This window comes from Euprymna scolopes, chromosome 39 (assembly GCF_053919585.1).
Source record: "Euprymna scolopes isolate OS-2025 chromosome 39, ASM5391958v1, whole genome shotgun sequence".
NCBI classification, from domain to species: Eukaryota; Metazoa; Mollusca; class Cephalopoda; order Sepiida; family Sepiolidae; genus Euprymna; species Euprymna scolopes.
This window is the reverse complement of record NC_136520.1, coordinates 68943093-68958232: the sequence shown is the minus strand read 5'-3', so window position 1 is coordinate 68958232 and position 15140 is coordinate 68943093. Positions and strand designations below refer to the sequence as shown.

The window sequence follows — 15140 nt, the reverse complement described above, 5'->3', positions numbered from 1 at the left end:
AATTCTTCTCTCTCTCAGTATAAAAGGCAAATATCCAAGTTGTTCTTTTGCCACCAGATGTTAAAATCAGTTCTCCGCATTCTAGTGTACACACCAATTTTCTCCAATCTTTTGGTAAAAGTTCAAGTGTTACTATCATATATGAAGGGGATTCTAAAATCTATACCTATTTTTTTATTTTTTATTTTGCCTAAATGGATCAGAGGGGATTGCAAATTGTATTGTTATGATGACTGAACTTATGCATTGCAGATATTGATTGTGTGAAACTCTGAAAGCAACTCATGGATGTGCGTCAGAAGCAGAGAGGAATAAATTAATAAGTACTAATAAATACTCAGAAAATAATATGCTACATAGTTCACTACAAATAAAATTGTATTGTAAGAGACAATCTCGTTCAGTCCAGCACTTCTTGACAGACGTCCCCTCCCCCACTTCTTTCTAATATTCCCTTTTTTTATGTAGTGTTTCCCTGGCTTTCTTTGATGAAGAATTGCTGCACATTGCAATTACAAGTTCCCTTTTCACACCATCACAACAATGATCATATTCGAAAATGAGGCTATATCCAAAGGAGGTCACTGTCATATTCTTGTCCAGGGTTGTGAGATTGACATTTTTTAAAGCCAAATTTTGACAAATTTGGTCTTTTTTGAAACAGTTTGTCTTTCAAAAGTTATATTTGTCTTTTTTTCAAAGTGGAACGTTTAAACTAACTAAGAAAAGAACAAGTAGAATATTATGGAGATGAGAGAAAGATATTAATTTTGAACATGTATGGTAATGCCGGATCAGTTAACATAATAATTTGAATAAGTGAAATTCCTGAACATCCTTGATAATAGAAAACAAAACAATTGGCTATAGAAAGCAAGATCTTGGAAAAGAGGTACTTTCAGTCAAAAAAACACCTACCATTTGTGGTCTGACAAAAATCTGGGTCCCAAATCGGAGAACTCGTTCCATAAACCTCTTCTTCCAACATGGACAAAAATCTAGAAATGAAAAAAGAAAACGTTAAAAAATGTCAAATTTTCATAGTGTCTCAAGCTAGGAATTGAAAAAAAAAAGTAAAAGTTAAAAATAAGCTGCACGTTTTAAGAATTTCTTGACAGGCTCAGCATTATTTTATTTATTATTTTGTTTACTGATTTCACCTGAAACGAGGCATATTGCAACTTGGAATGTAAAGGGCATCAAACAAGGGAACGAGGAGCAAAGAGATGTGTTTACATTATATTTGAACATCTGCAGGTTACTATAGCCAGGGAAGCAGGAAACTGGGAAGCAATTTCAAAGTCTAGCAGTCCAAGGGAAGAAACTATTAGAATAGAAGGTTTTCCGGCATCTAGGAGCCTCAATAGTGATGGGGGGGGGGTTGCTGCTTGTTGGGTTAGTCGGGAATAAGAGTATCTCTATATTAATACGATAGCGTGGGTGTTATTTTCTGTGTCACATTTACATCTGGGTTGTTTAATTGTTATGTACTTCCATTTTTTGTCATAAATAATTTTACCAAGAATTCTTCATAAGTTTTGGTTTCAATCATAGCTGATGGCACTTAAGTCATCTATTTTTTTATAAATAATTTTATCAAGAATTCTTCATAAGTTTTGGTTATGGCTGAAGGAATTCAAGTTATATATATATATATATATATATTTTTTTTTTCATAAGTTTTTATTTCAGTTTCAACTCAAGCTTATACACCCAAGTCATATGGATATATTTTTGAAGTCGCAACTTTATAATATATATATTAAAAAAAAAAAAAAAAAAAAAAATCGAAAGAACATTAACATATACGAAATCTGCAAAAATTAAAATATCATATTTATGGTTAATTTATGACCGGGCTGTGTCGGGCGTTCGTGCTGGCTTAGATAAATACTTTTGCAGTTTTAACAAAAAAATCTACAATAATATCAGAGCGTCTCCATTTACACTGAACATCTAAAGAATGCCATATCAATATATTACATATGAAGGAGTCCCCTGTGGAATTTCCACAGGTCCAGTTAGTATTCCATTAAAGTACTTGTAAAACAGGCACAAGGATGTAACACTGCGGCAGGGAGGCAGAGGTTGGTGCTTGGCCAACAGTACGGGGCCTATTAGATTCGACACTCTTTTATGGACCCTGTCTAAGAATGAGAGACTAGTGGTAGATGCACCAGACAAGCCATGGCAACAATACTCCACACATGGGTGAATAGTGGTGTTGTAAAAATATATGATACTCTCTGATGTGAATTTTTCTAGCACAGTAGAGAGAGCCCACCTTCTTTGCAGCAGCTTTGGTAATATTCTCAATGTATTTGCTCCAATTCATGTTGCCTGTGAATTCGTATTACTTCGATTCATCTGACTACTGTTTTCATCTTGAGTGTCATTTTCACAATGTTTCGGTAGAAGTAACCTCTGACCTTCAGGTGTATCTTGTTGAACTAGGAAATGATTCAGTCAAACTTGGGAATTTGGACGGAAATTCGAACAGCATCTTTTATTTACTTCATTAGAGTAATACAACACAGACTACAAGACCTCTTCTCACTAGAGCTCCTTTTATACAGAAGTGATGTTGCTAGTCTCGGTCCCATTATTTCTGCTCAACAGAGTTTCAATCTTTGGTTCCATCTTAAACATTCACAGTAAGATCTTGTCTTCTACCATAACAATAATAAAATTTGCCCTTTTCCTTCCATGTCACTAATATTAGGCAGAATGTCCATGCACAGAGCTTCTTCACAAGGGCTTATCACCTGTGGAACACATTACAATGAAACTGCTTCCCTGCAGATTAAAACATTGTCATCTTCAAATCTGGTGACAACAAATTCTTGTCCTAAACATTCCAGAAGTAATCGATCAATGTTGGTGCTCCTCGTGATTATTATCTTCAGACTGATAATCATTTCAGCCTCATCAACACTTATCTTTGAATGACTTCTGGCCTTGATAATTGGTGAGCCAATAGTGAAATAAAAAATGTTTTATTTTTAAGAAGTTTGTTTTGGTTGAAGCTATTGCATTTTTGATGTCAATGAATATTTGATTCATGATAAAAAAGTTAATGTCTAATTATCAACGTTACAATGATGTCAATCTAATACACGCACGTTACGATTTTGAAGTTTTTTTTAGATAATTGATTATTCATATTAGTTGGATTCTTTGGACTACTATTCTAATCTGGAGTATTATATAGTCATTGTTTCGGTTGATGTAACCTCATCTTCAGGTGTATCCTGTGAACTTGTGAATGTACAAAATTTTTTAAACAAAACCCTTTATTTAATCCATGGAGGTAGCATGCTCTCATTCCATTGGCCATAACGGAGTAAAAGTGTAAAGTAATTCTTAATTACATTTTGGATTGCCTGCCCTGAGGATTGAACCTTAAAGTACTCTATCCACTATGCAAGGACCTGTGGGGAAGTCAATAGAGTACTTGATAAAATTCAGTTGTAAAAGTCACACACTTTGAGGTCGAAGGTTTAATCCTCAATGCAAGTGACCGAAAATACAATTGGGAATTATCTTAGGATTTATACCTGGTCATGACTGACGAAACGAAAGCATGCTACCCCCATGGATTCTGTTTGAAATTCTGTGCAGATTCCCGAGTTTGATACAAAGATTCAAAGAGTACAATAAAATGCACTTAAAGTTCGGAGGTTATGTAGACTGAAACGCTGTGCAAATAACACTTAAGGTAAGAACAGTAGTTTGAAGAATCCAAAAAATATGAATACATGAAGTAGTCTTAATTCTAATAATATTTATTTTAATAGATTAAGTCCTGATCTAAAAAAATGCAAAAAATAAAATGAAGGAAATGTGAGATGTTATTTAGCCAATATGAAATCGAAAATAGTTTTGTCTTTGTTTACATAGTTTCTTTCCACTAGGCACCACCATCTTGATTTTTAATACATACTTATAATCAACCAATCACAATGATTGTAGTAAGTAAATGAAAGATGTATTCTGATTGGCTACGTTTTGTACGTACACCGAATAAAAGTTAGGCCCTAATTTGATGATTAAAATTCAAATTATCAATCAATGCATCAAAATCTTGTGTGTAAAAAATTTTCTATGATTTTATACACATTATATCCTCCCCCCTTTTGCATCTCATTAAAAGTGATAATTTTCAACCGAATACAAATGTATGAAGTTGTCTTAATTCTATGAATATAAAGGACAAAAGTAATAAGATGGACTCACCTGGGGAAATGTGTTAGCACCAGGGTCCTTTTTTCGGGGGGCATGAGATCCTTTTCAGCACGGAATTTATCCAGAACTTGTCGTCTCATTGTCTGGAATACTGAACGTAGCAAAGTGCGACCAAATATCACGGTCGTCTCATAACGAGAAAGACTGTCGCAGAATGCAGGCACGTGGCAATAACACAACCATCTGAAAACAGAAGAAAAGAAAAATAAAACATTAATTATTAAAAGATGTTCAATATTTACTGTTACAACTTTTTTTTTTTTTCTGTATTTAGTGAGTTTTCATGAATTTTTATCTTTGGCAGGTGTATATGGATGAAGTTTAACTTGAAGATTACTTTTGACAATATGTCCCATGATTTAGTGGAACGAATTGCTATTGTAGAGCTATTCAAATCCAGAGAGACTGCATGAGATGTTGCAAAAACCTTGAATGTAAAATTGAATGTTAGTGTGGAGAGCACTAAAACGTTTCAAATCCACTAATGAGATCAAAATATTTAATCTATCTTGGAAAGTGAAGTCTCAATTTGGAGGAATGGGTCAAAATCACACACACACACAAAAAAGATAAATAACTTATGACTCGTGTAAAGCATTCACCATGCGTTTGCAATAGGTTATTGATGCACAGGGCGGTTACATTGAATAAAGTTCGGATATTTTAAATCTAGTATGTTTGGATGATCTGTATTGTTTAATTTATTAAATAAATATGGGCAAAAAACTTTGTAACATTAATTATTGAACACGCTGTATCATTAATTACATTTCGGTAAGGGAGGTGGGGACAATACTCAACCATCTGAAAACAGCGCAAGAAAAAGAAAACATTAATTATCTTTATACTTTAAGGGTGGGTGGAGGGGAAACAAGATTATAAAAAATGTCAATAAGGAACAATTACAATGGGAGTTTCTTTAGCATAACCAAATCATTAAATAAAAGATAAAGCTCATAATTTTTTAGATTAGGGCTGATTGTTTATATTACTTGTATTGATTGGACTATTGTTCTCATCTTGAGTGTTATTTGTGCAATGTTTCGGTTGGATTGTCCTTCGGCCGTCTTTAGGCATGTTAGTTGTTGTATGGAAAAGAAAAGAGAAAAGTTATTGGCTCCATGGATGTTTTCATATTCTGTGAGTTAGAGTCAATATCTATTTTATGGCTTTAGTTACAAATTTTTTTTCTTTTCTAAACAACAACCGACAAAGGACAATCCGACTGAAACATTGTACAAATAACACTCGAGCTGAGAACAACAGTCCGATTAATACAAGTAATAAAAAAGATAAAGCTATTTTTTTTTATTTGTTCAAGAGTATTAATGATTGCTAAATGTTACCGAGTTAAAACTCCTCCTACCGTCTCTGAATTATCACTAGGCAAATTGAAAATGTCAGTCTGGATATAGTATGTAATTAATGAATTCGATTGAAATTTTTTATTTTTATTTTTAAGAACATAGTTGGATGAAATCATGTTTTTATATTAAAACAGAATTAAATACTAGAATTTATGTAATATTTTATTAATTACACAAAAAACAAACAATAGACCGACTCTACTTTATTTGTTTGACTAGTTTTTTGACCGGCATATAATGCTTAAAAAGTTTAGCATAGGCATCTAAAATAATTCAATAGTTAAAAAAAAAAAAAATCATTACAATAATAAAAAAGGGTGTCAAATATGTATAATGATTCAACTAAAAAAATCTTACCTTATTTTTATTATTGGAATCCTTTGAGAGGAGTAATTGGTGTATTTATTTATTTGCAGACTTATCCTCATCTTCATAATTGTTATTGTTTCACCATGTTTCGGCCAACTCATCCTCTGGCCTTCTTCAGGTGATAACTGTGATGGGATAGGAATGCTGAGTCGCGTAACTGTATCTCCAGTAATTGCAACAACTATGAAGATGCGGATAACAGTCCGCAAATAAATCTCGACTTATTTTTATGTTTATTTTTTATTGGTAATGAAAAGATATACAAAGTAGCATGGAAACTTAATAGCCGTTAAAAATGCACAACAGCTGAACTATTTTAAGTATCCTTCCTCTAACACATAATTTTTCTCAATCAAATCAGAGTCCTTTCTTTTCTATTTTAACTTTGGATGTGATCACGTACCTTGTATAATTACTTTGGTAATTGGGGAAGTCATCCAGTTGGGAATGTTGCATGTGCAAAGTGGGAGTCTCCAGTTTCCAATGATTCAAGCAATGAAGAAACATTTTTGCCAAATCGTACATTGTCTGCCATTCTTTCTGGGCCAAATGACCAAACTTATAGACCACAAAATTAGTCACCCCCTGTCAGCAAAGAAAAAATTTATATAAAATATATATATAAAAAACAATAAATTAGAGCTCTCAAACCAAAATTTTGATTTTCATTATATATAAATCTTTCATTTTATTTTTTTTTTTTAAAATACCATGCAGATTAAGGGAGGAAAAAAAAATATATAAAAACATCAAACTTACCTTTGCTATACTGGGCTTCTCATAAGGAGGCGTTCCAATCGCCATATCAATATTAGGTTTACACATATTCATTATACATTTACGCAGAAGCTGAAACAAAAGAACAACTTTTTAAAAAGAAATTCTTATAGAGACATTTAATAGTTTACAAGCAATCAATCTAGATATAATTTGCATTAAATAATGGAGACATTTTTTAAAATAAATTATAAACTTCTAAAACATGTAATTGGTTTATGCAGTAGCATTCACCCTAGGCAGGCTGAATCCACTTCCTCCAAAGGAGAAAGTGTCATAAAAATAATAAATTCACAAGCAATCCCAAATCATATGAATATCCTGATCAGAGGAGATAAAACTAGATTTTTGCAGTTCTAGCAAGGAGGCATCGAGGTCTTCTTACATACAGTGCCTGGTATTCCCAAATGATTAATAATTGCCAAACAGTAATGGTGTTTTTTTTTTTTTTATTATCAAATTTGGGTATTTAGGATGCTACAAAGTATCCAGACCGAGTTAGGGAACACCAGGCAACATATTTCATCTGCCCTTCCTGCGGTCATGTTGAATGCAGTTATACTATTTCTTATGGACTCAAACTACATCTTCCTCAGCCTAATACACACTCAAATGTCTGGGATATCAATACAAGTTATGATGCGATACTATAGTCTACCTCAAATGTTAGGAGGTAGGAAAGAAAAGAAAGATGTATAACAAAAAAATAAAAATAAAATAAAAATTAAGGAAATATGATTTATCACTAGAGAATAGATAGGAAGGTAGACAAAAGAAACTTGACATGCGATGGTTGGTCAAGGTGATGGTAAAAATGGATCCGAGATATATTTAGATTTGATTTGCAGGGACTGACAAGGAGTTTTAAGATTTTGGAGAGTAACTATGGAGTATGAAAGTCGATGAGTTTTAACGACAATAAAAATGATTTATGGACAAAAAAACAGTTTATGACAGTAAGAGTTGAGAGTCGTAAGTTAGACTTTGATGTCAGTATGCAGTTGAAAACAGATCGTGGCTTAAAGCAGATTGAGAGATGAATTGATCAACAGACAGCTTCGACAGAACATACATGTGGAACTTAGCATTTAGAGAGTCAAGGATGTCACACACGCAGCCGCCAGAGTTCAATGACTATATGTAAAGCATCAGAGTTTGTGTTTTCTTTTGTGACCTGTGTTTTATTACATGTTTATATTTTTGAGCTCATGTGCTCTTGTCTATGGCCACTAGTGTGAGAAACTATGACGATACGATCATAAAAACAAAAGATGGAGAAAAACTGACACAACATTGAGGCCAGCAGTAATTTCTTGCTGGGGCCACGTGGTGTCAAAACAAAGTTGATGCCATAGATGCCAGGCTTTATTTATATGAGATGCCAAGCACATAAGGCATCCATAATCCCATCAATACCAAGTTTCTAATAAAGCACAGCCGTGGCATCTTTTCTTGCAGTTTGCAGCTGCACATAGATCTGATCATAGCATGATTGTTATACCGAAGCCATTGCAGTTTCGAAGTGTTTGGGTCCCGTTTCTTATTGCCATGCAAGATTAGCAGAGCAAACGCAGACTGAGAAAACTGCATTGAATCTTGAAGGAACGTGGTAAGGTGTAAGAATTGGTAGCAGCTTCCTAATTATGCAAATGTTAAAACACAACAACACTTAACTTTCCGAAAACATTTTGTCAGAGTCGAGCCTCTTACAAAAAAAACATTATGGCCAAAAACTGTATGTATATACCATGTAAGCATAGAAAAATATATGAATGTAAGAGATGTGGCCGACTAAAAGTAAGACTAGAAGGATATCAGAAAGCATAATGCACAGAAAAATCAATAAGTTGGGTATGGCTGATTACATATGGAACAAAAAGGGAGACCATCTGCCTTTGTGGGATGAAGTAAAAAAAAAAAAAAAAAAAAAAAAAAAATCCAGACTCCAAGACAGTGAAGAATAAAATGTCACAATAAAGCAGCGCTAACTCCATTACTCGTCTGAAATTTGGACAGAATGTCTGAGAAAATGTACTAGAGATCAAACAGATACTACACTTTGAATTATTTGCAGAAAACATAAAAATTTACATTTTAAACAAATCAGACACAATGCTATTCAAAAAAAAAAAAAAAAAATAGGTGTCAATGGTCACTGTGTCACTATACCTAAAAGGTGTCTATCCAACTAGATACTACGCTTCGATCCTACCACAAAGGAGCCAATATTTACCATTCTCTCACCATGAAAGGAAGGTGGGAAAATGGGCCAGCGTGCCAAGAGCAGGAGCACTCTGGCTCTGCAAAAATAAGTCTGGGTCGCCAAGTCGGCATTCCCCAGTGACGGCGCCACAGATAACTCGCTCCTCTTGAAAGCTGGGAGGCAAGGCCAGAAAAGGTGAACTTCCTAGGGCTACAGAGAACATCCGACAGCAAAAAAGTCATCAAAATGGCCAAAATTTTGTCAGAGTGATTGTCTATGTGTGAACCTCGACACCTATACTATGAAAGTACCCTGACCATTATCATAAAGGGCCAGTGAATGCCAATTTTTTTCCCTAACATCTGTTAAATAAAAGGATTTAACTTAAAGCAAGGGACAAATTTTTGTTTGTTTATATAGCTCTTTCAAGGCTATATCTATCACAGTCAAAAATCAAATTGGCGCTGCTATACAATCGGGATGAAATTTCGGAAATTGTAATACTAAACTTCACATAAAAACAATGGTATCTATGTATTCCTCATGACACAGGAGAGTTCAAAGGGGAGGTAATTTTCTGTTTCGATTTAACCAAGATGGCAGCAATTTTTCACCTACTACCACGATTAAAGTTGTTTTTTCTTTTTTAATAATTTAGTAATATTGAGGTAATTCCAACTGCATAATTTAAAAACTACCCCTGTAACTTATTAGAATTGGCAAAAAAAAAAAAAAAAAAAAAAAAAAAAAAATCAGTAGAAATCATTGTTTTTTATTCAAATATTCCATTTTCGACTACAAAATCTCGTCCCAATAGTGTAGAAGTGGCATCAAATTTTACTGAGAACTATTTCTTCATCATTAAGAAAATTATAAACAATTGTTCAAAGCGTTTTAATTTTTCAAGCTAAATATGCGAGTTAGTTTTATAGATTTTATAAAAAAAAAAAAAACGTCAAGTTATCTTAAGTTTTCTTTTCGTATTGACGTTTATTTAATCTCATTTTTTTATGATTTTGTTTATTCAAAGTTATATGTACCTTTGTTTATAGTAATCTATCTCTTCTATTATAGAAAAGGAACTTTGTGTGCATGTTTGTTCGTTCTCTATTGACTACAAAACAGCTCGGACAAGTTTTATGGAATTTTACACAAAGGTACTTTATGTGCCTGGTAGTGTTCTTAGATAGGTTTTGTATTGAAACGTCTTTGGTAAGTATTGATAATCAAAATAATTCAATGAAAGAAGGAACCGGGGATTTTGACCAAAGTTAACACCTTACACAACCTAACATCACAAGTGCATTTGAAAAGTTTTATTACCACAGCAGCCGAAAGGCTTCACATGTTAAATCAACAGTAAGTTCTTTGATATGACAGGGGTGTGTTAGAAATAAAGGTTTCTTTTTAGAGCACAACTGAAGTATGATACTTGACTTTTGCATTTTAAACTTTAATTCAGACCATTAAAATCAACAGTAGGTTCTCTACAGTGCAATGTAGACTACAGTGTATTGTGAACTTAGTCGCTACGAGAGGTAAGTGAAGCTTCCTCCTAGTGCACAGTGATGGGTCTCCAATTAGAGCAGGCAATCAGTCGATTTGATTGAAAAATGGGCGATTTCACAGATTTCAATGACAATAAAATTATGGGAGTGTGAAACATTCATTGATCATCATTTAATTCCAGGCAATGTTGGAACTCCCTGCTAGTTTGTCAATAATTGTCAAATTCATCAATCAGCTCATTGTGGTTCATATTGTTTAATATGTAAAACATAAATTTTACTCTAATGCATTTTGTATAAAATTATGTGTTGGCGTCTTGGAAGTGGGGGGGGGCGTATAAGTTCTCAACTATTCTGTACTCTTAACTGGACTTTTATAATCTCGATGGAAAGAAATGCCAAGTCTTACTTTAAATAAATGGAAATAAACTCTTTTTGTCTCCGAATCCTCCTCTTTATGGACACACATGAAAAGATTTTCAACATCAACGACAATCCGCAGCAAACGGTTCAGCTCTTCTTCGGCGACATTCTCTAAATGAGACACGTGAGCACCTGAAAAAAGATGAGAAATAAATGACAGGATATATTGCAACAGATTGGGACCCTATAATAATTGAGTATGGTAGCTAGTTTAGCTAGGCAGTTTGAATAGCTAAATATTGTACACATAATGGAATGTCTGTAATAATAATTATAATAATAATAATAAAAAAACAAATTAAATATTTTAAACAAATAATGGACGGTTAAAAAATATTGGACAGATAATGGAATGTCTGTAATAATAATCATAATAATAATAATAAAAAAAAAAGTTAAATATTTGAAACAAATGGAAAATAAACAGAAGTGTCAAGAATGGAATTATAAACAAATGGCAATCGATCTGAATGAAGAATTTGTAATAAAAAAAAGTTGGCCTTATTTGCAAATGCAAATCGATAACACAATCAGGTTCTGGAAACAAAAACAAAAACAAAAAACTCACTTGAAACAAAAAAATAAATAAATAAACAAACAATTGGATAAAAGTAACAAGTAAAATCACAGTCAGTTACTAACATATTCGATTGGTGATAGATCATTCTGGTATGTCCTGAGAAGCAAATAGATCATTACAACCCAAGATGTAAAAACTAGTAAACAAAAACTTAGCACTGCAATGGAACATGGAAGTGAATTAAAAAGAAATACTTAAAGCTTAAGAATTTATTGTGTGTTTAACGGCATCATACATTGGAAGTTGAAAGAATCTTTATTACAGAGTTTCAAGTTGAGTGCAAACCATCAGCGAACAAAAGAAACCATTGAATACAATGTCCCTTTGTCTGTGTGCTAAGTATGCATAAGGTATTTTCTGGGGTTAGTAGTTCATTTACCAACAGCCATGTTTTATTGAACTGTTTATGGATACATGTTATATGTGCATATACGCATATGCATTGATACATTTATATGTTGATATGCAAAATGTTACATAGACGGTTATTTATTTTATACATACATGTAAAGATACACATTAGTGTCTATATATGCACTACTTTAACAACATTGTACATTATATATATATATATATATATATATATATATACACACACACATTCTTCAGAATAAAATTATCTAACAATCAACTGGTATGGAAACCTGTGATTATAAGTTTTACAAAATATTATTGGCAGTAATATTCTATAAGTACTATCCCACCTAAATAAAAATTGCTCGATATACAAGATAGAGCAAATAAATCAAATCTTAGTCATTTAATGAATTTAAAAATTTATGACGTGAAATGTTTGAATTTCAAATCAAAAGATTCTTATTATTCTATGTAAGACAATGAATACATTTGAAATATTATAACTCCTTATCCTATAGGATTTCGATGTCTACCATCTCTTCAGGGGAGAAGATATTAGCAAATAATTATAATGGTTTACACCTTATTTGCTAAAGTTAGTGACACATGGAAAATTACAATTAAAAGTTGTTTAACTATTTAAATGTCATAGAGTGAGGGAAGTTAATGAAAAGGATATAAAAATTCACATCCAAATTGCATGGTAAAATCCGAAGTGAATGTCTTTGATAGCAGTGTGGTAAAATGATCCAAACTGTATTTTGAGTAATCCACATCACAAGGTAATGGCCCGAAGTAGGCATTTCTCTGGAGCAATTTTCTTTGTTTATGTAATGCATCCGGTAAAAGAATGTGTGTGTGTATATATATATATATATATATATATACACACACACACACACACACACACGTCTGGTGAATCTGTTTATTAATAAGCATATATTGATATTAATTTATTTATTGCGGACAATTATTCTCATCTTTATTGGTTGTTGTTTCACAACGTTTCGGCCAACTATTCCTCTGGCCTTCGTCAGGTGGTAACCGTGATGGATAGGAACTTCGAATCTCCTAACTGCATTCTCAGCAATCACTGCCATCTGGAGTTGTTGTCGTCTCACCAAGTAAGCCTCTGACCGGCTTCGGGTAGGATTGAAACCACTATCTTTAGACAATGCTCATCTGGAACCATAGAGATTCAACATCTCTGTCAACTGCGCCACGGGCCCCAACCAATAAAGATGAGAATAATAGTCCACAATAAATAAATTAATATAAATAATACTCATCTCAATAATGAATTCCAATTAAAATATATAAATTGATATATTTATTTTTTTTATATAATTATAGAACATGAGGTTCAAATTCCACTCCAAAATAACTTCAAATTGTTAATAAATTAAAATATAAAATTAAAAATTTTTAAATTTTATATTTTAATTTATCAACAATTTGAAAAGATTTGGACATCTTTTTTTTTAAGCTTCATCTTTGCTCGCCGCACTACATTGCAATGGTAATATATAACTTCATAGTGAAGTTAAAAGAATGAGACATCAAAGAGCATACGTCATTGTTTAGGGCTGCAAATAATCTGACCCAGGCTCCCCAGATTCTAAATATTGCGACCCTCGATTCACAAATACTGTGACCCAGGATACCGGGATTCACAAATATTCTGATTTTGGCTTGTAGGATTTGGAAATATTCAACTTATATTCGTTAGTCTTTGGAGATTAAAAAATCTAAGTTCAATTCTTTTCAAAATCTGACTACACGACAACAGAAAAGAAAAAAAAAAAAAAAAAAAAAAAAGAAAAAAAGAAAAAAAAAAAGAAAAAAAGAAAAAAAAAAAAGAAAAAAAAAAAAAGAGACGCCGCTATCCATTAGTCAATTAAGACAAGCAATCTGTGGCAATAAAAGAATTCCTCACGAAAAGTTACAAATTTTTTTTTTTTTTTTTTAGAAATGATGTTAGGCTACAGATATTAAAATCTCCAAAAAATACTTACCCAGAGTGTGACTACAGCTACGGCAGGGGTCAGTGAGGCTGGCGAGAGGCTGAGAGACATCCACTCTTGGTGGAGTTGGAGGGGGGTTCGGGTTTTTCCAGCCATTGCAATTACAGCCCTCAGTCTGAAAAGAAATAAGAAATGAATTCAGATGAATCAAACACCTTTGCAAACTCATATCGATAAATTGTTTTACGGCATATCAACAATTTTGGAGCAAGTTAATAACTCCATTTATTTTAGTAAAATGTTGGCCCAAGTAAGGATTAGATACCCTGTAACAGAAGACAAAGATTGGCGCACATTTCAAGTGACACCGGTTGTTCGACCTTGACATTGCCGGTGGTTGTTTGTAAACACATCAAATAGCAGACATGGTCGAATGTTCGCCAGCAAGATTTTTTAAAATATATTTACAAAACATTTATTTAAATATATTTTGTTTAAATAAGTTCGTTTTGTTACTTACATTAAAAAGTTTTATGTAAATAGAAAAAAGTTTTAATATCCTTAAAAGTTTTGTAAATATTTAATATTAAAAAACACGTTTTGTAAATATATATTTTTTTCTTTTAAATCTTCAAGTTTTGTAAATATATTTTAAAAAATCTTGCTCGCGAACATTCGACCATGTCTGCTATTTGACACGTTTACAAACAACCACCGGCAACGTCAAGGTCGAACAACCAGTGTCACTTGAAATGTTCGCCAATCTTCGTCTTTTGCTACAGGGTATCTAATCTTTACTTAGTCCAGGTTGTTATGCTTGAGAATTATGTTAATACACCGGTTTATTATGTAACGTGGTTATTACACTTTACTTTAGTAATTCATAAAATTAAAACTGGGAAGAAATAAATAAAAATCTGGTTTGGCATTTTTCTCTTTTTAACATAAGTTTTCGTTACTGTACTCTCCTGCGTTGACACCATTTAAAAGTTTCTCATTATCCATCTCGCCTGGTGTACACTTTTTTTCTCTAATCTCACACTAGCCGTAGCCAACCGTTTCTCGCCTTCAACTTGACATGTCCATTTTCTTCAACGTCGACTTTGTTTTCTGTTTCGAGCACGTGGTGTCCTTTTTCTGTTTTTTATTCCCCTTTTTCTTCTCGCACACGCTTCCTAATTTGCATATGCGTATTTTCGGCTGCTGCTTCTACTCTCTTCAAAAGCCAGCCATCCTTCGCTGCTGTTGCTATTTTTCCCCCACACGCTCTATGTTATATATATATATATATATATATATATATATGTTTATTTAATCTTGAATTATATATATATATATATATATATA

General features: G+C 32.8%; 1 protein-coding gene across 2 annotated transcripts in view; it reads right to left on the bottom strand.

The window, feature by feature from the left end:
* Positions 1–15140, bottom strand: part of LOC145263832 (histone acetyltransferase KAT2A-like) — a 110734-nt gene that overhangs the window by 58688 nt on the left and 36906 nt on the right. For both annotated transcript variants that reach the window (XM_080120897.1, XM_080120898.1), the window contains exons 2-7: positions 13845–13968; positions 10879–11024; positions 6741–6830; positions 6385–6566; positions 4237–4428; positions 919–998 (exon numbers count right to left, since the gene is read on the bottom strand). In XM_080120897.1, the coding sequence (XP_079977023.1) occupies positions 919–998; positions 4237–4428; positions 6385–6566; positions 6741–6830; positions 10879–11024; positions 13845–13968 (814 nt within the window). The remainder of the gene's footprint in view (positions 1–918; positions 999–4236; positions 4429–6384; positions 6567–6740; positions 6831–10878; positions 11025–13844; positions 13969–15140) is intronic.